At 35.0% G+C, this 24,428-nt stretch overlaps 3 protein-coding genes across 3 annotated transcripts; 2 read left to right on the top strand and 1 right to left on the bottom strand.

Moving 5' to 3' along the window:
• Positions 1 to 979: 979 nt before the first annotated feature.
• LOC107820422 (histidine-containing phosphotransfer protein 1-like) lies at positions 980 to 4,385 on the top strand. Its single transcript, XM_016646707.2, has 6 exons — positions 980 to 1,140; positions 1,247 to 1,377; positions 1,490 to 1,558; positions 1,945 to 2,016; positions 3,411 to 3,483; positions 4,066 to 4,385. The coding sequence occupies exons 1-6, from the start codon at positions 1,078 to 1,080 to the stop codon at positions 4,114 to 4,116; spliced, it is 459 nt and encodes a 152-aa protein (XP_016502193.1). The 5' UTR covers positions 980 to 1,077; the 3' UTR covers positions 4,117 to 4,385.
• A 10,156-nt stretch (positions 4,386 to 14,541) lies between these two features.
• On the top strand, positions 14,542 to 16,598 carry LOC107820421 (uncharacterized). Its single transcript, XM_016646706.2, has one exon. The coding sequence runs from the start codon at positions 14,899 to 14,901 to the stop codon at positions 16,120 to 16,122; it is 1,224 nt and encodes a 407-aa protein (XP_016502192.2). The 5' UTR covers positions 14,542 to 14,898; the 3' UTR covers positions 16,123 to 16,598.
• Positions 16,599 to 21,720: 5,122 nt separating this feature from the next.
• Positions 21,721 to 23,599, bottom strand: LOC142163023 (uncharacterized). The gene is made up of 5 exons (XM_075220272.1): positions 23,560 to 23,599; positions 23,086 to 23,491; positions 22,280 to 22,439; positions 21,818 to 22,123; positions 21,721 to 21,726 (listed from the first exon to the last, which is right to left on the bottom strand). The coding sequence occupies exons 1-5, from the start codon at positions 23,597 to 23,599 to the stop codon at positions 21,721 to 21,723; spliced, it is 918 nt and encodes a 305-aa protein (XP_075076373.1).
• Positions 23,600 to 24,428: the final 829 nt, after the last annotated feature.

Raw genomic sequence — 24,428 nt, forward strand, 5'->3', positions numbered from 1 at the left:
TTTATTTTTATTATGGCTTATTAATTAGCAATATTTATTTTATGCAATTTGTTGACTTTTTTAGTATAATCATGACTCATCTCATATTATTTTATATTATTTTATTGAGTAACATCTTATATAATTTTATCCTACTAGGACCTAAGAAATATTATAGCACAAATTATAAATTTTATGCTATGAAGATTTTGTCGGAAAAAACCCGAAAAACCCGAGATTGAAAAACTCGACTTTTGTTGGTTTGGTTTAGTTTATAGATTTAAAAATCTGAGACAATTGATTTTATTTGGTAATTGAAAAATCCAAACCAATCCGATTCATGTTCACCCCTACTTCCAATGCAGTTATATAGCCAAAAATTATATCCTCCCTCTTATCTTTATTTTTTCCTTCTTCTTCCGGGATTCATCTTTATATCTGAAATGAGTTTGTCCAGAAATTATGCTTCAACCAAAAATTAATCTGCAACCTCGTGTTTTCCATAGCTTAACCCGTTTCTAATTTCGTCCATATCTTAAGAATTAGAAGACTACATTGAAAATATTAAGTTTATCTACTAACGACATCGAAAAATTACATGTTTAGTGTATTTTGATCAATTTCAACAGTCATACACGCTCTTTTTACGTTTAACAAATCGATACTTACATCATATCATCAACTATAATTATTTTTTAAATGATTTAATAGCGTAAGTATTTAATTATATGTCAATAAAGGTAACTGTTTGGCCATTGACCGTCGACTATTGAATTTAATTTCAAATTAATTGATTTTAGCAAGAAAAGGAATTAAATTAACTCATTCTTCTCCACATTAAAAATTTGCAGCAGTACGAGTTAATATTAGGACTAAAAGTGAAACCTTTTCAATGTATTTCCTATTATATTATCATAATGAATGTAGTCAAATCCATCATTTGGTTTTCTCACATACTTTAGGGACCCACATATATTTGTCACATCTGTAGCTCTCGTGCATCTGCCAGATCTGCAAAGTTTAAGTCACATAAAATAAAATAGTACTAACAGAATAGTACAAAGTTGGAGTTTTGAGTATTGAGAAGACACCCAAATCATGGAAATTGTTGGAAAATTGCAGAAACAATTTATTGACTTCATTAATGCTTTGTACCATGAGGTCAGTTTCTTTTTCCCCAATTTTGTTTTGGTTTGTTGAATTGAGGCTTTTCTGATGTGGGTTTCGTTTTTCTTGTTCAAAAAATGATTTTTTTTCTTTTATAAAGGGATTCTTGGATGATCAGTTTCTTCAGCTTCAGAAATTGCAAGATGAGAGCAGCCCTGATTTTGTATTTGAAGTAGTGACACTTTTCTTTGAAGATTCAGAAAAGATTATCAACAATCTGGCAGCTACACTGTGAGATTAAGTGTCTTATAATTTTCTGGGGTTATTTTTCCTTGTTTTTGTTTTATTAAAGTTGAAGTTTTGGCTCATTATGTTTTTTTTTTAAAAAAAAAAAATTGTGTAGTCAACAACAGGCCGTGGATTTTAAGCAAGTTGATTCCCATGTCCACCAATTCAAGGGTAGCAGTTCCAGGTACTTAATTTTAGTTGGTCCCTTACATTTTTAGGTCTTTGTCGTTGACTGAACTACTTAAATTGATGTTGAAGGATTTTTTGTATTTTTCCAGTTACATTTGGACTACTTTTCTGAATATTTAGCTGACATGTAATACCTACTTGGTAAATTTATTGTACTCAGAGATTAAGTTTTATGCTATTAGATTTTAGATCACAGTAACTAGATAGTTGTTCGAAAACAGCCTCTCTACCCCCAGGGTATGGGTTATCCTCCCTAGATCCCACTTGTGGGATTTCACAGGGTTTGTTGTTAGTAAGTGGATAGTTGAATTGAAGACTTTCTGGTTTTCTTTTAGTATCACTATTACTTTGTCTGACCTGAATCTCTGTTATGTCGAGCAGCGTAGGTGCACAAAGAGTAACGAATGCTTGTATAGCTTTCAGAAACTTTTGTGAACAGAAGAACCTTGAAGGGTGAGTTTTGCTTTATGCCCTTACAATTTTCCTTCCTCCCTATTCATATGGGAATTTGAGAAAATTTCATAGACAAATTTGACCGCTTAGATATTCAGAAAAATAGTTTATGAGAGTTTTGTTTTCTACCATGTACGGCATTGGTCATTGTCTTTTGTAATCATTAGACTCATTACTTGGCATGGCGATAAACCTTGTCGAGAGATAGTGCATGTATAAGATTTACCTATTATCATGTGGTATATTCTTAAATGAATGAGAAACAGGTTTATAGGGCATTGGCTAACTTAGATGCTATTTGAGGCTAATATGGATCTTCATTCACGAGGGTACCATGTCAAGAACTTTGCGATTTCTCTTTTCCAGATATTTCTACTCCATTGTAATTGCAATCACCCGTGTTTGTCCCGTCTCTGTCTTCCATCACCCTCAAATTTCCTGGTCTCTTTGTGTTTCTATCTCTTCTTTTGTGTTTTTGGGATAAAGTTGTGCTTCTGTCTCGCTTTGGTGGACAAAATCAACCTTGTTGAAGTAATTAACAAAATGAAGTTTACGCTTTTTGGGAGAATATATATCTATATATAGTGTATGCAGGTATAGAAGCACAAAGGGATTTGAGTATAGATGTTTCTGGCTGGTTAAGGATATTGAAGTGTAGCATGCCACTCCATTATTGTTTATCTCTTATAGTAGCCAGATTCTTTGAATTGCCAAAGTAGCAGTAATTTTCACTTTCGAAGTTATCAAATCACAATAATAGACCAGTTTCTCTAGTGAGTCTCTAAATTTTCACTTAATTATCATTGCCCCTTATGAGGACACCACTATGAACCGCAATCTCTGCAAGATCTCTAAAAGTAGCATTTGCGCTTCTTTCCGTCTCAAAATTTGCTTAAGTTTGCATTGTTTAGCTGAGTACACAAACTTCTCTCTTTCACAAGATGAATATGAAGGCCAACTCAGTTGAAGCATTTCCACATAGTTATGTTTTAGTATTATGTTGGAAGAAAGCATTGAAGATATATGTACCATATGTTATGTAAATACAGTCCATGAGTCAGCAACTAACATCATGTACCTGTGGCTTTGGGTTTCAAGACAAATAAAAGGATAGATAGGTATTACGTCTTGATTCAATTCCCTTGTAGGAACTCTCAAACTCCATTAGATAACATAAAAATGAAAGCCTCTTTATTAATTCCGCCTGACATAGCATAAATTATTGCAGATGGTTGTAAGAAATGACGAGCCCCGACGTTATTTTGCTTTAGTTCGGATTCAAGTCTTCATACTGTCTTGTTTTTGTGATCATGTTGCATCAAAGTTCGATTTTTGAGATGTATCCATGGCACTGCAAAATGCTTCAGCTTTGTACATCTGTTTTCCTTGTGCAGGTGTGTGCAATGTCTGCAGCACGTGAAACATGAATATTTTCTTGTGAAGAACAAACTTGAGACCTTGTTGAGGGTAAGTACTCTTCTATGAATGCATGGGATTCCGAAGATTAAGTACCATATTATTGAAGAAGAAGCTACTTAGTATACGATACTAAAAATTCAGCGAGTCGGGTGTTCTGATGCTCAACCATCAACTTGGATATTTCACAAATTTATTTCATGATATAGTTGACAGAATATGTGTTATAGGTCCTAGCCTTTGATAAGCAAACATGGAATTTGCCTTGAGGCCGGTGTTTAATGAGATAGTGAAACTGCCCTCTCAGCATTCATATTTTATTTGATCTTTATGACTTTACCACCCAACTATTGTTTGAGATGCCAGATTTCCGACTTCGAATTCTCTTCCATGAGAAGAGTATGGTTCAGTTCCTCTTTGGCTTCATTAAAACTTAAAAGCTTTTGATTCCCTGAAGTCTCCATTTTTTCGCAATAAGGTTTTTAGCACCTTGTCTTTGATTTCTTCACATTACCAATTATGTTTCCGATTTTTTCAATATATCATTAGCTAATTTTGAGAAAGGATTTTTTTGTTTCCTTCCCAAAGTCTATAAAATCAGCTCAAATCACTGCTTGTTTTATGAAAATGCAGCTGGAGCAGCAAATCTTGGCAGCGGGTGGTACGATCCCTGTCCTGTCATAGGTGCTGATGATTTTAAGCCATACCAAACTACAATGATAGTAGAGAGGAAGGGAGTTGGCATTGCAAATGAGTTTCAAGATTTCGTAAGCTGCTTTGATTGCTGGATTCTAGTAGTTGTAGATGTAAAGATTCATTGTGAATAACAGATTCCTATATTGTTAAACACTTCAAAATTCCTTTCGCCTTTTGGTAGTAAGCTATCTATGTACTCGCAGTTGAAGTTTTTCTCCTTTCAATGGTTATTCACTAGGGGCATTCAGTTATCAGAATTCATTTGTTAAGCTTCAGCCATTATTAAGTACTAGAACTTGAGGTGTTCACCTTGTTGTTAACAAATTATAAAGGACAGTGTTGATGCACATGGATGATATCTTCCACCTCCCCTAGCCCCACAACAGAGGCAAATCTAGTATCTATGGTTAGTGTGATCTTATTACACACATACTTTTTCAATATTTATAATTGTATACATTGTTTGAGCCAAAAGCAACTGATTCAGTTGAACACATAGAACCTATTTTAGATTTGCCGTTGAGCCGCACCATGTAGCTAATTACGAGGTTAGTCACCTGCATGAACTTGCTTATGGACTAGAGTTTACAAGATGGTAAAAGCTCTTCTTTGGAGGTCAGTCAATGAGAGTAGCTTTCACTGATCTGTAGTTAGTTAAATAAATCTGCTTTTTCATAAACACGTTGTTGTACTACTTTAATTTAGAACGTGAAATTCATGGATTTCCTAACTTCTTTTAGCCTAAGAACATCCTTTTGGTTTTCTTGTCCTTGTTGTGATGAAGCCTAGCACTACTTTAAGACAAACTAGAGTTCTTTTGCCTCTTAAACAGGGAAAAAGGGTATAAATACTTTGTTTCCTCACAAATTGGGATAGCTCTCTGTTTTTCCTTTTCCTTTTTAGTTAATAATTATCTGTATATCAAGGGAAGGAAGAATGGAACAAGGCTCATTTTAGGGTTGGTCCTGCTACCATAGTATCATAAAGGGATAGGGTGTGATATAGCTCATAGTCACTTTCGGTCCAGACCAATAACTAATCTAGCCAACAGCTACGTAATTCCACATCTTGGAAAGTTATTTAACGAATCTTAGGTGTCGGGTGGCAAAATGGTTAAAAGAAATTATCCACTAAAAATGGATTGGATAATGAAAATTTTAAAAACGGGTCAAATATGGATAAAAATCATATTATACATTTGAAAAATGGATAATCAATGGATAATTAATGAGTTTAACTTTTACATTTGTAAAATCTCAAATTGAGGATTCCTCAAGTTTGGAGACCAGGAGTTCTCCTAAAAGTGATCATATTCATGGAGCCATAGATAATATGGTTACCCATATATATTATCTGACGGTTAACACGTTTTTTTATCCGTATTAAATATGGGTCGGGTCGAATAATTTATCCGTTTTTTATTATCCGTTTTCGACCCAGCCCGCCCGTTTGCCGCCCCTACTTAGGTGCAATAGTTGCTGGAAAATTGGTTTATAGCCTGTTTGGCCAAACTGCAAAAATCAGCTTATTTGAGAAGTGCTTTTGTTCAAAAGTGCTTTTCTCAAAAGTACTTTTGCTGAGAAGCAGTTTGTGTTTGGCTAATTAGTTTGAAAAGTACTTCTGAGCAACAATTAGTGTTTGACCAAGCTTTAAAAAACTGTTTCTAAGTGTATTTTTCTGAAAAGTGTTTCTCAAAAAAGTGCTTTTGGAGAGAAGCTACTTTTTTCTGCTTCTCCAAAACTGTTTCTGCTTCTCCTCAAAAGCACCTTTTTCCTTCCAAAAGCTTGGTCAAACACCCCAATTTTTGTCCAAAAGTGCTTTTGAAAAAAAAAAAAAACACCTTTGGCCAAGAAAATTATTGGTTTTCCTAACTTGACGAAATGGAGTTTAGCATTTGCTGAGATGGTTGGCATTCGTAGTTTAGCATTTCGAGACCAAGACGGCATCCCAATTTCTGTCAAAAGACTTTTAATGAACATTTACTATTAACTTCGAATAATAGTATCTCTCAACAAAGTTAATCCACACCTTTGTCAGTAGCTCAGTACACCTCTAATTTATTCAACAGAACGTACAAACATGAAAAATCCATTTGCTAAAGTGTTAGTATTTGTCAACGACACAGCATGTGCATTGCTCATTCGAAGTTATATGTGCAAAAATAATACTACGATACTTACCTAGTACCATTGGCCAACTCAATATGAGTAAATGAGAGAGAGCTCAAAACCAAGATAGACAAATTCATAATCTAGTCTAGAGTTAATGACTGATCTTATTGTATCTTTATATTTTAAAATATTCTTATACATGTATACCAATTACGAGTCGAAAGTAATGGATTCTGTTAAACCAACCGCCTAGATCAGGCTCTGCGCAGCAGCCTAGTTGGATGAAAGAGACGTGATATGTAAGCTTCATAAATGAGCACATTCTACTTTCCTCCTTCACTCTCTCTGTTGTCTGTACAAAGTTAGCTCATGCTATCCAAAATTGTTCGGTCCACCCCTCTCATCTTTACTGCAAAAGGCCCACAGTTGTTGGGGTTGGTCAATTTAAACAAACACGTCTCTATGCATTTACTATTTCAGTTATGATATATATACGTGGGGCTTGGGAGGATAGTGTGAATGCAATTTTACCCTTACTCTATAAAGACAGAGGCTGTTTCTAATGTTAAGACCCATATATTCTTGACATAGAAGTATCAAAATGAAAGAATGGTTTGGTAACATGACTTATCTTAAAGATTACGTTTGCTACAGTTCCAAACTCCAATAAACTATTATCCTCATTCATTAATTAACTTCTTAGGTAGTGAGTATCATTGTTCCAATTGTTTCGGTTGGCTACATAAAATTAGGTTTAGTAGTTCTATGTATATATATATATATATACCCTCCTAATTTAGGAGGATCTATATTGTAGTAGTTCTGAATATATTAAATATGGCCAAATGCACAGCCAAAGATTCGGTGATATGATTAGAATTCATCCGCTCTTATTAAGAGATTTCAGGTTCAAACTTGAGAATGACAAACTTTTTGATAGAGCGCTTCTTTCCCCACAAAGCCTATTCAGCCCGAATCAAATTTAATTGGATCGATGAATTTTGAATACCAAATAATTAAGGGCAAAAAAAAAAATGATTAGTTGCTAGTATTGCTGATGATGTAAAGGAAAAAAGGGCCTTTTTGAGGTAACAGTATAATCATGAGGGAAGTGGTTTGCCTTCATAATTTGGGAGCTATGCACATTTGTTTGGTTAGACTTAAAGATGACTACTCAGATCAGTAGTAGTCTCAAAACCTAGGGAAAAATATTTGCTCAGAGAAATAATCATTGTATTGCCTAGACTAATTTACATTTCTGCCCAAAGAAGTGTCCCCAGATTTGTGTTTGTCAAACATAAAATCGTGAGGTACATCGTCCTGATACAATCATAAATAATATAGGGGACAATAAAAGAAAAAAAGTAATAATGTGTTAGGTATATTGTTACTTCTTGCATGTAAAGCTTAAGCATTATATAATCCACAAAGCATTTCCTCTAATGAATTTTTTGTGGTCAATTATAAAATAGATTTAAATAATATACGATGACAATTTTAAGTATATAGTGCAAAATTGTTATATTAACGTGTAGCTGTCCGTCCGTGTATATCAGTTAAATACTTAAAGAAATGAGCACTCTCGTCTCCTCTCATATGTTATTGTTCTACGTACGTAGTGTCCGTTCTTTTTCTCTCCCTTTATTTCTGTTTGATTATCTAAATCTTGGGCATCTTTTGGCTTTTGTAAAAGCAAATGTCTGATAGCTGAATAATTGTAGAATTGGGCATCAATTATTATTAGTCAATGATATAGTTGCGAATTGGGACATATTTGCTCTCCTTTGAACTGTTAAGTAATTGAAACATATATATAGCGACCTTTATAGTTATTCGTCTTTTGGAAAAAAAAAAAAAGAAAGGGAAGGGAAAACAGTGACAAAAGAGAGGCTTTTATTGGATTTAAGAATATTGGAAGGAGACGTTTTTCTCTTTTTCTAACACAAAAAGGAATCATTTGTAACTACTTTGCTTTGGCTTGAATATTGAAACTGAACAAGAAATAGTGGGGAATGAGAACCCATAATATCATAACAACCTCTAGTCACTATTATGAAGAATTGAAGCCCCATTTCCTTAAAAGCAAATATCATTACTCTATAATATGTATTTGCTTGGGCCATATTAACTGATTATTAGCCACTTTAGAATCTATTTGATGTGACTCTCTTCCCGCACCACTTCCTTTATCTACTAATCTTCCTATTTTTATTACCGAAAATTACTTTTAAACACTTTTCGTCAATTCATTAGAAATTTAACATATATCAAAGAAATTCAACTGTTTATATATAGCTAAAAATATCAATTAAATAAAATGATACTTATCAAAGTATATATCAAAATCGATAAATAACTATATTGGGAAAGAGAAATTCAAAAATAGCCAAATTTACGAGTGGTCATTCAAAAATAGCTACAATTTCAAAAGTAATTGAAATTTAATCACTTTTCATGTAAAGATAAATCTGAACGAAAATATTATTCAAAATCCGGAAAAATAATCCAGTATTATCAGTCCAGTATATTATCCTGGAACTTTTCGCGTGTTGGAGTTCCAGCATAATATGCTGGAAGTTCATGCACAGGTGCACCGATCTCCAGTATATTATGCTGTAACTATCCGTATTGCAGAAAAATAGTGGCTATTTTTCAATAACTTTACAAACGTTGGCTATTTTTTAATGACCAATCTGAAAACTGGCTAACCCGTGCTATTTTTACATAAGAAGGCTATATGGCCATTCCAACTGGGCCCCAAAGGTGGCATAAAAGGCCCTACTAAAAATTTGATCTTTACATTGTTTACTTTTTTGAGCTGGGTATAAATAGATTTTATAATGATTATATATAATTATACACATTATATATAAAATTCTCAAATTTATAGAGAAAAATGTCACGCCCCAAACCTGGGAAGCCTTGGCTGGTATCCGGTACTGTACTGGCCCGAGCGAACCACTCTGTAACTCATTTTTTTTCTTTCTTAACTATCATGGACCAACATGGCCACAACTCGTAATGTATAACTATAAGTGGAAAAACACTGTATCAATGAACCATCTCTCTTAAAACATGAATACCTATGGGTCGTCAAGGCCTCTGACATACTATACAAAATGAACCTCTGTCTACAAAGCCTGTAAGATTATTTGACATCAAATGCGACAGGAAACCGGCCTACCCATAAGTCTGTAGCAAAACTCTGACACAATGACTTATAGACTCGGATGCACTCCGAATGAGGTGGAGTCTTACCGATCCTTCGCTGAATGCTGACCTCGTCTACTATGAGGGCTCATCAAACTGATTGTCTATACGTGTAGGCATGAATGCAGCATCCCCAACGAAAGGACGTCGGTAAGAATAATGAACCGAGTATGTATGGCGGAATTGAAACATAACAGTAAGTCAACATTAATTAAAGACATATAAGAATCAACCTGAATCTCTGAAGTGTCACCGTATATGCATACTTATTATACTTACATATATATATAATGCTTCTCTTTGAGACTATTTCCATTATCCATATTGTATGAGGCATGACTGCTATCCATATCTTATGATGCATGACTGCCCAACTGATCAGTGGTAATTGCCCGACCGGACGTAGCTCAGTGGTAAATATGTAATTGCCCAACCGGCCGTAGCTCAGTGGTAAATGCATGACTGCCCGACCGGCTGTAGCTTGGTGGTAAATATGCAACAGCCCAACCGGTCATAGCTTGGTGGTAAATGCATAACTGCCCAATCGGTCGTAGCTCGGTGGTAAATGAATATACATGTCTGCCCAACTAGTGGTAAATAATGATACATAACTGCCCAACCGGTGATAACTGCCCGTTCGGCCATAACACAGTGGTAAATGCATGAATATGCATATATCACTATATTTTAAATATTAACGTCACTATCATATACCTCAATAGGGACTTAGGAACATACTTAGACATGCTTGAATGTCACTTTATAGGAATGAATAACATAGATATCCTTACTATTAAGAGTAGAAACGCTTATGAAATAGCATTATGTTCACGTATCGTTACTTGGATCATGCCAAAAGAAGGAAGAATTAGCCTTAGCATACATGTGTGGTCTCTTCCTTATTACTCAACCAAGCTCAACACAACTTCTTTCATCTACAACGAGTGAAATGATATTGCCATTAACATATAATATCGTACCATCGTATTTGGCTAGTCGTATAATTTAAGAAAAATCGGGCAGCAACTCCCCTATTTTAATACAACCCAAAGACCACTAAGGGTCATCAACAACCCAACGACAACAACTATAACAAACAATAGCAACAACAATGATATAATCCAATATGAGTTTCTCTGATTATCTTAACAATTATATTGAGCGGCAAACTCGTTTTTACTCATAACAAGATATAAATTGAATCCAACTCTTATTCCATAAATTAGTTTACAACTTTCAGAACATCATACTTATATGTACCATATTATTTCAAGTTTAAACCATCTACAAAATACCTTCTAAAACAACCTCATACATCTAGCACCTTAATTTTTATCGTCAATAACTTGTTTTTCATCTTTTCTTCTTCAACCAACTTTATTAACACTTAGAAAAGCTTAACAACATCAGCCACATATTATTAAATTATTTCTCACAATTTTCATCCACCACAAACCATATATTTAGTCACAAAACAGTCCAACCAAAAAGACAACCATATCCCATGTTCTTTCAAGTGCTATCTTATAGTTTTTCACTCTAACAACACAACCAACACAAGATTAACCTTAGGCACAATTGAGTACATACCTTGTACATCAGCTACAACTCGAAACCCTATCTCAATCTAGCTCACAATAGCCTTCAATCACACCACAATACTATAAAAGCATTCTCTTGTAGTCTTTAATATCTTTGATGATGATTTGTGTTGATTTCTCTTCAGTCTTGTTATTGGGATCCTGGACCAGCTCTTGGAGAACTTGAGAGAGTTTTGATGTAAGAAATATCTGGATATTGACGAAATGTAATGGGTAAAGACAACTTATAAGCCCACTGCCTCAATTCTCCAAGCATGTGGGTAAGCTGCCTGCTTGGCAGCTTGAGCAGTACCACTTTGGACATTTGTATCTCTCTACTCCGATATCGTATTGACAAACGGTTTGCAGCGTTAGAAACTAGACACACAGGAATTTAATTCCATATAAATATATCCATGTAACTCTCAATAGATTGGGAGAAATTGTGTCTCAACATGGCCTATAAACTTGTCAGTTTCTCCGAAGTGCGGCAACGTGCCTTGGCGACCCTAATTTAAAAGTGCATATTTTTCTGCCCAGATGTCATATGAATAAATGGTTTGGAACGTTGGATACTATGTTCCAAGACCTTCATTTTGGTATATAATATGTCCTAAAATGACCTCATATAACAGATGAAATGTATTGCTCAAAACGCTTCATTAAAAGGCAAATCCTTAGTTGGCTTTTCCACAACTTAAATACGATTTTTCCAAACTTTGTATTTCATATCCAAACATCATATATAGCCATATCACGACTTTAATCTCATTTAAATCATGATTAAAAAGTCTTATTCATCCTAAATTTCCTAATACTTTGATAAACCTTCTTTAGCCTTGTAGAAGGATTTCATCCCTTTTTGAGCTTACATATATCAATTTACATATAGCGCACTTTCACGTACGAAAACATGGGGTGTAACAGAAAAGGCCCATATCTACCCCTATACTATCATAAAAGATTTAAATATACTCCTCGTTACGTTATACTTTGAGTCTGTATATATCCCCGTCGTTATACTATTAGTTCAAATATACCCCTTTTTGTTAAGTTTGTCTAAAGTGAACATCCAATTCTACATGTCACTGACATTTGATAAGGTGGATGTCACATGGTTTGCCATCTCAGCGCCCCTAACCTATTTTATACCTTCCTTCTATTTTTTTCCACTACTAAAATTTTCTTCCCCTCCACCACTATTGTCACCATTACTTTTACCATGAAAATATTGTATTTTAAATTTTAGTTTTATATATATAGATTAAGTGCGTTGAGGTGGCATGCCATGTGGCAACCACCTCATCAAATATAGGTGTCACGTAGCATTGAATGTCTATTTTGAACAAACTTAATAGAAAAGGGTATATTTGAACTAATAATATTATGACAAAATTATATTTGAACCCAAAATATACCGAAGTATATATTTAAACATTTCTCGTATTACATGACTGTCTTGGGCCTTTGCCGAATATTATAATAGCACCGTCCATCAACTGCAACAAATCGCACCGTCCGTCAGCTGCGATTGCTTTTCTTCTCACAGTTCCTCCGTGTTGTTGACTGTAATTGCTTGCATGGCTACGAATGAGACTGTACTGTAGCCGCCATACTTGTTGCATGCTTCCCATACGAATAAATCAGAAAGAGGGATTTGACTGTTTTTATTTTATGGTAGAAAAATTTAAGACATGGAATATGAGATCTGTTTCATCGCCTTTAATTTTTACTTAATTTGTGTAAACATCTCAACCAGACACTTGGCCACTATGAACACAGAATTACACACAGAAATTTCCGTCTCTTTTTTTATCTTTCTGTTTTAAGCATGACAATGAAACTGCAACTAGTAATAATTAAACATTTATTCCGAGGATAGTGATAAGATTATTACCATAAAAAAGCTTTTTGCTGAATTATTATTATTATTATTATTATTATTATTATTATTATTATTATTATTATTATTATTATTATTATTATTATTATTATTATCCTTTTATGTTTGGAAGAAGGGGATCCACAATCCCGTAATAATGTACTCTGAGCAAAGCAATATCAGACATAATACGAAACAAACCAAAAAAACAAGGAGATTGTGGAGGTTATGGAGTTATGGCAAAATTAATTTAATGTAATCTGCTAATGATCCGGTAACGTTTAAATTGAATAAATACGTAAAATAAATGCACTTAATGGAACAAATAGAGCCTAAAGTTCTTTCTATACCATTTGGTATCAAGAATTTATTGGTTTCACTAATTAAATTTCATGTCGTTGGGTAGAGCCTATTAACGTAGAACACTTTTTACCAGAAATTTTTTATTCTCCCGACTTAAATTTGAAAACTCTTACTAAGGATGAATAATCTCATTCATTCCCCAACCTTTGGTGGTAGATACAATCGAAAGTTCAGTACTATGATCACACGTAACATTTTACTAAAAATAATACAAAAACTAGAGTAGATATGAAAACTAATTGGAAAGCAAGTGATTGCCAGAAATTAAAGACATCTAACAATATTTCATTGACTAATAGCCTGTTTGGCCAAGCTTCTCAAGACAAAAAAAGTGCTTTCTTTTTTCTTTCCCAAAAGCACTTTTTTTTCTCTAATTTGAGGTGTTTGGCCAAGCTTATTTGGAAAAAAAAGTGCTTTTGGGAAGAAGCAGAAGCAGTTTCAGAAGCAGAAGCAGTTTTGACTTTTCTTCTTACCTAAAATACCCTTAACAAAATATAGTATATACCAAAATAACCCTTAAACTTAATACTTAGGATATTAATTTATAAATATTTCTTCTTATTTTTAGGAAACTTTCTAATATATATTGACTTTAGGGGTGAATGCTTTTATATTTGTTAAAGGAATTTTAATATATTTAACTTATATTAAAAGAATTAAGTATTTTTTAATTTTATTTTCATGTTTTACTTAAATAAAATGATTTTTTTTAATTATTGCATGTAATAACAAAATTTTGATATTATTTATTTACTTATAATATTAATTATTAAGTAAATCTATTCATGCCCTTATTCGTAATTTGACACTTAAAAACACTTTCTAAAAAGATTAGCCAAACACAAACTAATTCTCTAAAGAAGTACTTTTTTTAAAAGCATTTTTTTCAAAAGCACTTCTCAAAATAAGCTAATTTCTCCATGGCGAAACAGGCTATAAATTACATTTGTACTAAACATCTGTAGTACTTAATTAACTATACCAAGAAACTAAGCAAAAAAGAAAAATAAAAAAGGAAAAGTGAAAAATATAAAGAGAACAAAAAAATAGACTTTGATGATTGTGCAAGCATAAGCTCACGTGGACCTCGTCTGAATTACCTCAATCACCGAACCTGATGATCTGTCACTCCAAACCTCAGGCTCGTGATATCCAGCTAGGCACGTACAACCGTTTGGCCATCCACCCCTCTTCCCAATGAACAAACAAAACACAACATTAACTATAACAAAAAATAAGTAAAAAAAACATTAACTCTGTACCTCCTGTCTTGTACACACACAAGAAAGTGACCGTAGAAACAATAACTCTCTATCTGCTATTCTCATTTCACTTCTTCTTCTCTCCTAAGCCACCAAAAAAAAAAACACAAATTTCTTATACCAATTGTATTGAATAAGATTCATTGATTCAACCATAAACAAAAAGCTTTTGCTTTGCTTTTCTGTGAAGCTACTTTTTTTTTTCCTTTGCTGTTGGTTTCCATTAAAGCAATCACAAGGTCCCATTTGACACGAGAACTCTTTGCTTCTCACGGAAAAGTAAACCAAACAAACCAAAAAGTTCAATCTTTACCTTATATAAGTTCCTTTGTATCATTCTTCTCTTCATCTATACGGTAATTATGGTACCATTCTTTGTATTTTTGACTCCATTGCTTTTTGTTCTTAAAAATAGTTTCTTTGTACATGGGATTTTAGACCCTATTGATTTCTTGGCATTACAAGCTATTCGAAAAAGCTTAGATGATTTACCAGGTTCGAATTATTTTGCTTCTTGGGATTTTACTTCTGAGCCTTGTAATTTTGCTGGAGTTTACTGTGATGGAGATAAAGTGATCGCATTGAATCTTGGTGACCCGAGAGCTGGGTCACCGGGTCTAACCGGAACTTTGGATCCTTCTATTGGGAAACTTTCTTCTCTTGCTGAGTTTACTGTAGTTCCGGGTCGGATAACCGGTGCATTACCCGAAAGTTTGTCTCAGTTGAAGAACTTGAGATTTCTTGGAGTTAGCCGGAACTTTCTCTCCGGCGATATTCCGGCGTCATTGGGTCAGCTCCGGGAGCTACAAACTCTTGATCTTAGTTTTAATCAGCTCACTGGAAATATACCTTGGGCTATTGGTGCACTTCCAGCATTATCCAACGTTATACTTTGTCACAACCATTTGTCCGGTTCGATCCCACCTTTTGTTTCTCAAAGATTAACCCGTTTAGACCTTAAACATAACGAACTTTCTGGTACTCTTTTGCCTATGTCACTTCCTTCTTCTCTTGAATACTTGTCATTATCATGGAATCAGTTTACCGGTCCAGTTGATTTTCTGTTAACTCGGCTGAACCAGTTGAACTATCTTGATCTTAGCTTGAACCGGTTTACCGGCTGCATTCCCGGGATTTTGTTTACTTTTCCACTCACAAATCTTCAGCTACAGAGGAATTTATTTACGGGTCCGATTTTACCAATGTCACAAGTGACTATTCCGACGGTGGATATTAGTTTTAACAGGTTTTTCGGGGAGATATCGCCATTGTTTTCTAATGTGCAGAATTTGTATTTGAATAATAACCGGTTCACTGGTCAGGTGCCGGCGGTTTTGGTGGACCGGTTATTATCGGCTGGAATGCAGGTTTTGTATGTACAGCATAATTTTCTGACAGGGATTGAGATTAATCCGACGGTGGAAATTCCGGTGAGCAGTTCATTGTGTTTGCAGTATAATTGCATGATACCGCCGGTTCAGACCGCTTGTCCGTTGAAAGCCGGGAAGCAGAAGAGTAGGCCTACTGATCAGTGTGTGGAGTGGAAGGGCCAAAAGGGTGACAAAACAAACAATATTACTGGATAAAATATGGTTATTAATGTGTTTCTTTGTATTTGATTCGTTGATTTATTAATTTTTTGGGTGAAATTACTATGAGGTTAAAAAATAAAAAAGTAAATGTGCATAAAGGAGAGAAAGTTTGACTAAAAGGGAAGGGTGTAGAGTGACCATCCTGTTATTTTTATGTTATGTGTTTTTATGGTAAGCCAAAGTGTGACTATCAATTATGGCATTTCATTTGGTGATTAGCTATAACAATTTGCTTCTTATTCAACTTCTTGAATAACCATTGGATTTATGGTTGTTAGTTCCAGTGAAATTATCTACCTTTTGTTGTTCTTTACAAGCTGATCAATCAAAGAAGGCTGCGTGGAGGAGTTCTCGAATGGCGGATTCAGGGTAATGGCAGCGTTTACAAATGTACTCTGGCTCGATTTATATATATTGTTGAACAATTTTGGATAAGAAGGCTCGATTTATATATATATATTGTTGAACAATTTTGGATATCTTATCGTTATGTCAAGTTCAAACTTATTGTCACAAAGGAGTAGTAAGTATAATGATACACTAGAACTATTTACTACAAATTCTGAATTCGTCTTTAACAATGATTGCTTTATGTGTATTCTCTGTGTATGTTATGTTGTTATCTAACGTTCAAAATCCAAGTGCTGGGTGGGTGTATAAGTACGTGCATCTTTGTTCAGGCCTAGGTGTTGATGTTGTCTCCTTTTTGCTGGTTTACAGTAACTGAGAATGGAGTGGTAGGGATGCTTTTTTCCAGCTTTTCGTTTGTTTTTGGGCTTGGAGGGGGACACTCAACTGTCAAAGACAAAATATACGTTACAGTCTACATATTTGATAGTCAGACTTCTTTTATTATTTTGATCTTAAGATGCATTATTATCTTATGTGATTAATGGAACGTAGTTTTCCTCGTGAAAGACATTAACTCTCTCTTGTCTGGCTGTGTCCACACCTTCTCTTAATTTCCTCTTCCTTGTGCTAGAAATTTGGCCTTGTTAAGGGGCTGTTTTACTTGTAAACATGTTTAATTTTAAAAAATTTAACAAAAACCTCAACTCTGTTAGTTTTTTTTGGTGCTGATGTATATCTTCTGATTGTAGTTTTCATATTTAATGGACTTTTCAAAAATTAGATGTACACTTTTTTCTATACACATAATTCTTTTGTTATAGATCTTATAAGCTTTACCATGTGAAGAATATTCCAAAAATATTCTCTCATCACTTCTGGGATCAAACTTACCCAGGAAGTCTTTACCATTGTTGTGCACAAAGCACTTGTATCCAAATGCCCTAAGACGTGATATATTTAGCTTTCTCCCTTTAAGTAACTCATAGGAAGTCTTCTCAACAAGAGGTCTCGCCATGCACCTATTTATGATGTAACATGCTCTTGTTCACAGCTTCTGCCTAGAAACTATGGGGCAACTATTAGAAAGAAGCATAGTCCTAGCCATTTCTTCCAATATCCTATTTTTTCTTTCAACTACTTTATTTTGTTGTGGAGTCCTAGGAGCAGAAAAATTATGATTGATGTCATGCTCATCACAAAATTTAGAAAATTTAGCATTTTCAAATTCATTACCATAATCAGACCTAATTGATGCAAGTTGATTACCTAGTTGTTTTTGAGTTTTTCTAACAAAAGAAATGAACATGTCAAATGCTTCATCTTTGGATGTTAGAAATAGTGTCCAAGTAAACCTAGAGTAATTATCAACACGCACCAAAACGTATCTCTTACCACGTCTGCTCAATGTTCTCATTGACCCACAAAGATCCATATGGACCAGTTCCAACGTTTTGGTGATACTTACCATTTTTCTTACTTTTGAAAAAGGATTTTACCTGCTCCCCCCTTGCACAAGCCTTACAAACTTTATCTTCCTTGAATTTAATGTTAGGCAGTCCTATCTTCCCTGCAAAACTATCTTGTCAGTGATAAGATTAATTACAGAGTATTTTGTAGAGGTGAATGCAATCATGTTACATCTATCACACAATTGTGATACACTTATTAGACTGTACTTCAGCCCATCAATCAGGTAGACAATTCTCAATAGAGTGAAAGTCAGTCTTACCTACCTTGCTAACCCCAATGATCTCACCTTTCTTCCCATTTCCGAAGAAGACATTACCTCATTTAAGGTCCTCAAGTGAAAGGAACTGGTTCTTGCTTCCTGTCATATACTTTGAGCAGCCGCTATTCATGTACCATATTTGGATGCTCCCCTTCACTTGAACCTACAAAAAAAAAACATCAGGGGTTAGTCTCTTGAACTCAAACTAGCTTGGGTCCCTTTCTATAGGCAAAAGGATGAATCAAATTCTTTTTAGCCTAACTTGGCAACCTATTTTTCCCTTGAACAAATTCTTGGTTCTTTTGACTTGCCTTTTCTTTTGCAGTGCATTCACTATTATAGTGACCAGTTTTACCACAGTGTGTGCAATTTTTGTTCTCAGGAAGTGTGAGGTACTTGCTTTTGGGATCCCACTTAGGTGTAGAGTTCCCAAAGCCAAGTCTTTTCTTTTTGCTACTATGGTGTTCATGTATCTGTGAAAGTGCATCGGAGGAACTGTTCCATTTACAGGTTCTGTCTAGTTCGTTCTTGACCTTGCTTAGATCCTACTTTAGGATTCTTATCTGCTCATCTCTTTTGTACAACTCATCTTTTATTTTTCCTATATTTTCTTCTAAAATGAGTTGTGTGTGATCAACTATCTTTTTACATGTTCCTAAATTTAATTTTAGATTTTCAAATCTAAGTTCTAGGATATTTGTGTGAAGTTCATGAACTTGGTTCTTCAACACAGCATTTTCACTTTTAGTTTCACTAGCCCTATGTTCTAGGTTTTGCATTTAGCTTTTAAAACTACACACTCTGTTGACAGTTGTTCCTTTTCATTATTTACATCCTCAAATTCATCAATTAGCTCTAGGAGCAACTCAGATAACCTTTTCTTAGACAAAAATTTATTCTTGGCTTTGAGATGAGAAATACTTATCTCAGTTTCTTCATCAGATTTTCCAATAGCCATAAGTGCTCGTTCATCATCATCATCACCATCATTATCATCATCTAAGCTTTCATCTAAGCCATATCCCCAAGTAGCGACCATAGCCTTTGTTGATCCTTTGCTGTTACTTTTCTTAGGTTGAACCTGTTCCTTCTTCCTGTTCTTTTGTTCACCTCTTTCCTTCTTCCTCTTAATTTCCCATAGATGATAGTTCTTGATGTGATGATCAGTCTTTCTACACTTGTAGCAGCCATTAGTAGTTAGTTTCTCAAGAGTTTTTGATTTGCTGTAGCTACCACTTCTTGAAGACCCCTTTCCTCTCCTTAGGTACTTTTTGAAGTTTTTGGTGATCATGGCCATTTCATCATCTTCCAGATCAGAACCTTCAGTGGTTCTGAGACCCAAACTCCTTTCCTTCTTAGGTACATCTATCTTCATGGTCTGTCTCCTAAGTTTATAGGCAGTAAGATTTTCAATCAATCATCCAGTGGAAGAGGGGAAATATTCTTTAATTCTTGGATGACAGTGATTTTGCTCTCCCAAGTGATGGGCAAAACTCTCGTCAATATTTTTTCAACCCTCTCTTCTTCAGGAATAATCCTTCCAATAGATTTCAGCTCATTTGTCAGAGTAATGAACCTAATGTACATTTCTTGAATGGTTTCTCCTTCCTTCATAGCAAAACTCTCGTATTGAGAGTACAGTAGAATTCCTCTAGATCTCTTCAATTGAGGTGTTCCTTCATGAGCACTTGTAGTGCGTCCCTTATTTGCTTAGCAATGGATTCTGGACCCAGTCTAATAACAAGCCATTTCTTGGCTTTATCATTCTTCTCCCACTTTCTCAAGTCCTCAGCAGTGTAATCAACTCTTGTCTTTGGCACATCTACTCCTTTAGCATTTTTCCAACGTAGCCAATAAACCATTGATGACAATGTCCCATAGCTCATAGTCATCTCCTATAATGTGACTCTTATCCTGTTTTTCCACCAAGAGTAGTATTGGCTATTAAAGAGTGGCGGCCTAGCAGTGGATTGCCCTTCCTAGTTTCCAGGTGGTGCACTCATATTGATCTTCTCCTGAGGTGTTAGCCTCTTCAAGGATAACATGCTCTGATATCAATTGATGTTTTATACTTCAATGACATACAAGAGGGGGAGGGGTGATTTGTGTGGTGTCCACTTTTCGCGTGCACAGATTATAGAAGGACCTGGTTCTTCTATGTGTTCCTTATACTACTATTGCGGAAATAATAAATGCGAAAAGTATAGAACACAAGTATTTTTACGTGGAAAACACCCAACTCAAAAGGTGAAAAAACCACGACCTACTGCTCAGTAGGATTTTCTCCAACACTTCACTAAATCACTAACTATGTGAAGAATATCCTAGAATACTCCCCTAACACTTCTAGGATCAAACTTATCTAGGGAGTTTTTACCATTGTTGTGTACAAAATACTTGCATCCAAATGCCCTAAGATAGGACATACTTGGCTTTCTCCCTTTAAGTAACTCATAGGGAGTCTTCTCAACAAGAGGTCTAGTCATGCACCTATTTATTATGAAACATACAGTGTTCACAGCTTCTGCCCAGAAACTATGAGGTAGTTTACTAGAAGGAAACTTAGTCCCAGCCATTTCTTCCAATGTCCTATTGCATTGTTTCAACTAATCCATTTTGTTGTGGAGTCCTAGGAGAGGAAAAATTATGATCTATGTCATGCTCATCACAAAATTCAGAAAATTTAGCATTTTCAAATTCAGTACCATGATCAGACCTAATTGATGCAAGTTGATTACCTAGTTATTTCTGAGTTTTCTAAACAAAAGAAGAGAATATGTCAAATGCTTTATCTTTAGATGTTAGAAACAGTGTCCAAGGAAACCTAGTGTAATCATCAACAAGCACCATAACATATCTTTTGCCGCATGTGCTCAATGTTTTCATTGGCCCACAAAGATGCATATGGACCAGTTCCATCATTTTGGTGGTATTTACCATTTTCTTTCTTTTGAAAGAGGATCTTACCTATTTCCCCCTTGCACAAGCCTCACAAACTTTATCTTCCTTGAACTTAATGTTAGGCGGTCCTATCACCAAGTCCTTGGAGACTAATTTGTTGAGTTGACTTAGACTGGCATGTCCAAGTCTTTTGTGCCAAAGGAGGAGATCATTATCCAACACACTTAAACAATTGAGTTCATTATCTAAGAGTGTGGAAAAATCCACAATATATATGTTGTTCACTCTTTTTCCCTGCAAAACTATCTTGTCAGGGATAAGATTAATCACAAAGCATTTTGTAGAGGTGTATGCAACCATGTTACCTCTACCATACAATTGTGATACACTTATTAGACTGTACTTCAATCCATCAATCAGGTAGACATTCTCAATAGAGTGAGAGTTAGTCTTACCTACCTTACCAACCCCAATGATCTGACCCTTCTTCCTATTTTTAAGGAGACATTATCTCCTTTAAGGTCCTCAAGTGAAAGGAATTGGTTCTTGCTTCCTGTCATATGCTTTGAGCAGCCAATATCTATGTACCATATTTGGCTACTCCCCTTCACTTAGACCTGCAAAAGAAAATCAGGGGTTAGTCTTAGGAACCCAAACTATTTTGGGTCCCTTTCTATAGGCAAAAGATTGAATCAAATTCTTTTTAACCCAACTTGGCAACCTATTTTTCCCTTGAACAAATTTTTGGTTCTTTTGAATTGCCTTTTCTTTTGCAGTGCATTCACTTTTATAGTGACCAGTTTTACCACAGTGTGTACAAATTTTGTTCTCAGTAAGTGCGATGTACTTGCTATTGGGATCCCACTTAGATGTAGGGTTCCCAAAGCCAAGTCCTTTCATTTTGCTACTATAGTGTTCATGTAGCCATGAAAGTGTATCAGAGGATCTGTTCCATTCACAGGTTCTGTCTAGCTCATTCTTGACCTTGCTTAGATCCTCCTTTAGGATTCTTATCTGCTAATCTCTTTTGTACAACTCATCTTTCATTTTCTTTATATTTTATTCTAAAGTGAGTTGTGTGTGATCAACTCATGTCTTTTTACATGTTCCTAATTTTAATTTTAGATTTTCAAATCTAAGTTCTAGGACATTTGTGTCAAGTTCATTTACCTGGTTCTTCAACCCAGCATTTTCACTTTCAGTTTCACTAGCCTTATGTTCCAGGTTTTTGCACTTAGCTTTTAAAACTACACACTCTTTTGACATCTGTTCCTTTTCATTGTTTACATCCTCATATTCATCAATTAGCTTTAGGATCAACTTAGATAACCTTTCCTTAGACAAAAATTTAATCTTGTCTTTGAGATTAAAAATACTTACCTCAGCATCTTCATCAGATTCTCCAATATCTATAAGTTCCCGTTCATTATCATCATCATCATCATCATCATCATCATCATCATCATCATCATCATCATCATTTTCATCTAAGCTATCTCCCCAAGCAGAAACCATAGCCTTTGTTGATCCTTTGTTGTTGTTTTTCTTGGGTTGAACATGTTCCTTCTTCCTATTCCTTCGTTCTGCTCTTTTCTTCTTCCACTCAATTTCCTACAGAGGACAGTTCTTGATGTAATGATCATTCTTTCCACACTTTTAGAAGCCATCATTGGTTAGTTTCTCAGGAGCTTTTGATTTGCTGTAGCTAATACTTCTTGAAGACCCCTTTCCTCTCCTTAGGAACTTCTTAAAGTCTTTAATGATCATGGCCATTTAGAATCTTCAGTGATTCTGAGAGCCAAACTCCTTTCCTTCTTAGTTATATCCATCTTCATGGTCTATCTCCTAAGTTCATAGGTAGTAAGATTTTCAATTAATTCATCCAGTGGGAGACTGACAATATTCTTTGATTCCTGGATGGTGGTGATTTTGCTCTCCCAAGTGATAGGCAAAACTCTTGTCAATATTTTTTCGACCTTTCTTCTTCAGGAATAATCCTTCCAATAGATTTCAGCTCATTTGTTAGAGTAGTGAACCTAGTGTACATTTCTTGAATGGTTTCTCCTTCCTTTATAGCAAGACTCTCATATTGAGAGTACAGTAGAGTTCCTCTAGATCTCTTCACCTGAGGTGTTCCTTCATGATCCACTTGCAGTGTGTTCCATATTTTCTTAGCAGTGGTACAGCCTTGGATTCTACTGTACTCATTTGGATCAAGTCCACAAACAAGCCATTTCTTAGTGTTAGCATTATTCTTCCACGTCCTCAAGTCCTCAGTAGTGTAATCAGCTCTTGTCTTTGGCACATCTACTCCTTCAACATTTTTCTTCAAGGTAGCCAATAGACTATCGGTGACAATGTCCCATAGCTCATAGTTCTCTCCTATAATGTGACTCTCATATTATTTTTTCACCAAGAGTAGTATTGGCCCTTAAAAAGTGGTGGCCTACCAGTGGATTGCCCTTTCCAGTTTTCAGGTGGTACACTCATATTGATCTTCTACTAAGGTATTAGCCTCTTCAAGGATAACCTTCTCTGATATAAATTGATGTTTTATACTTCAATGCCACACAAGAGGGGGTGATTTAAGTGGTGTCCAATTTTCGCATGCACGAATTATAGAAGGACCTGGTTCTTCTATGTGTTCCTTATACTACTATTGCAAAAATAATAAATGTGGAAAGTAAATAAAACAAGTATTTTTACGTGAAAATTTAGCACCCCGGAAAATTTCGAAGTACTTAAGTGCTATTAAGAAAGTTAATGTATGCTAATTATATTATTTTGTGTGCAAACGAGGGCTATTAATATGATAAATATCAACTAGATATAATAATAAGTGTACGAGGCATATTATAAGTGATTTGAAGTCCAAGAAGAGGCCTAATTCTAAGCCAAGTGATGAACAACCTATCAAATTAAAGATTTTCGATTCTAGTTTCTAACTCTTTAGACCGTTCGTCATTTGGACACTCCAACAAGAAGTTATGACTAAATTACCAAAAGATGGCAGAATTTTGCACTACCGTGGCGCCCCATGCGGCTCGACTGTGCAAATTTCCAAAACACTTCCAAATTTTGTTTCTAGACATATTTTTCTCTACTGCTCCGCACCACGCAGTGCCCCATGCATCGCAGCTGTGCAAATTTTGGATTTTGTTAATATGAAACGACCCTATTTTAATAAGTAGCCTTTGGGGCTTTATTTGAGACGATTTTTTGGTGAGTTTAGAGAGAGGTAAGAGCATTTTATAGAGAGAAGGAGAAAACCTAATACCCCATCATCCATTATTGCACCAATCTTCAAGAATCAAGGAAG

The sequence above is a fragment of the Nicotiana tabacum genome, chromosome 8, assembly GCF_000715075.1.
Source record: "Nicotiana tabacum cultivar K326 chromosome 8, ASM71507v2, whole genome shotgun sequence".
Lineage (NCBI taxonomy): Eukaryota > Viridiplantae > Streptophyta > Magnoliopsida > Solanales > Solanaceae > Nicotiana > Nicotiana tabacum.

Coding starts and splice junctions, on each gene's coding strand:
- LOC107820422 (XM_016646707.2), top strand. CDS start 1,078: ATGGAAATTGTTGGAAAATTGCAGAAACAATTTATTGACTTCATTAAT. Junction 1,141..1,246: donor TTAATGCTTTGTACCATGAG/GTCAGTTTCTTT, acceptor TCTTTTATAAAG/GGATTCTTGGATGATCAGTT. Junction 1,559..1,944: donor TTCAAGGGTAGCAGTTCCAG/GTACTTAATTTT, acceptor TATGTCGAGCAG/CGTAGGTGCACAAAGAGTAA.
- LOC142163023 (XM_075220272.1), bottom strand. CDS start 23,599: ATGAGTGTACCACCTGAAAACTGGAAAGGGCAATCCACTG. Junction 23,492..23,559: donor CTGGAAAGGGCAATCCACTG/GTAGGCCACCAC, acceptor GTCACATTATAG/GAGAGAACTATGAGCTATGG. Junction 22,124..22,279: donor ATGCTGGGTTGAAGAACCAG/GTAAATGAACTT, acceptor AGAGATTAGCAG/ATAAGAATCCTAAAGGAGGA.
- LOC107820421 (XM_016646706.2), top strand. CDS start 14,899: ATGGTACCATTCTTTGTATTTTTGACTCCATTGCTTTTTGTTCTTAAA.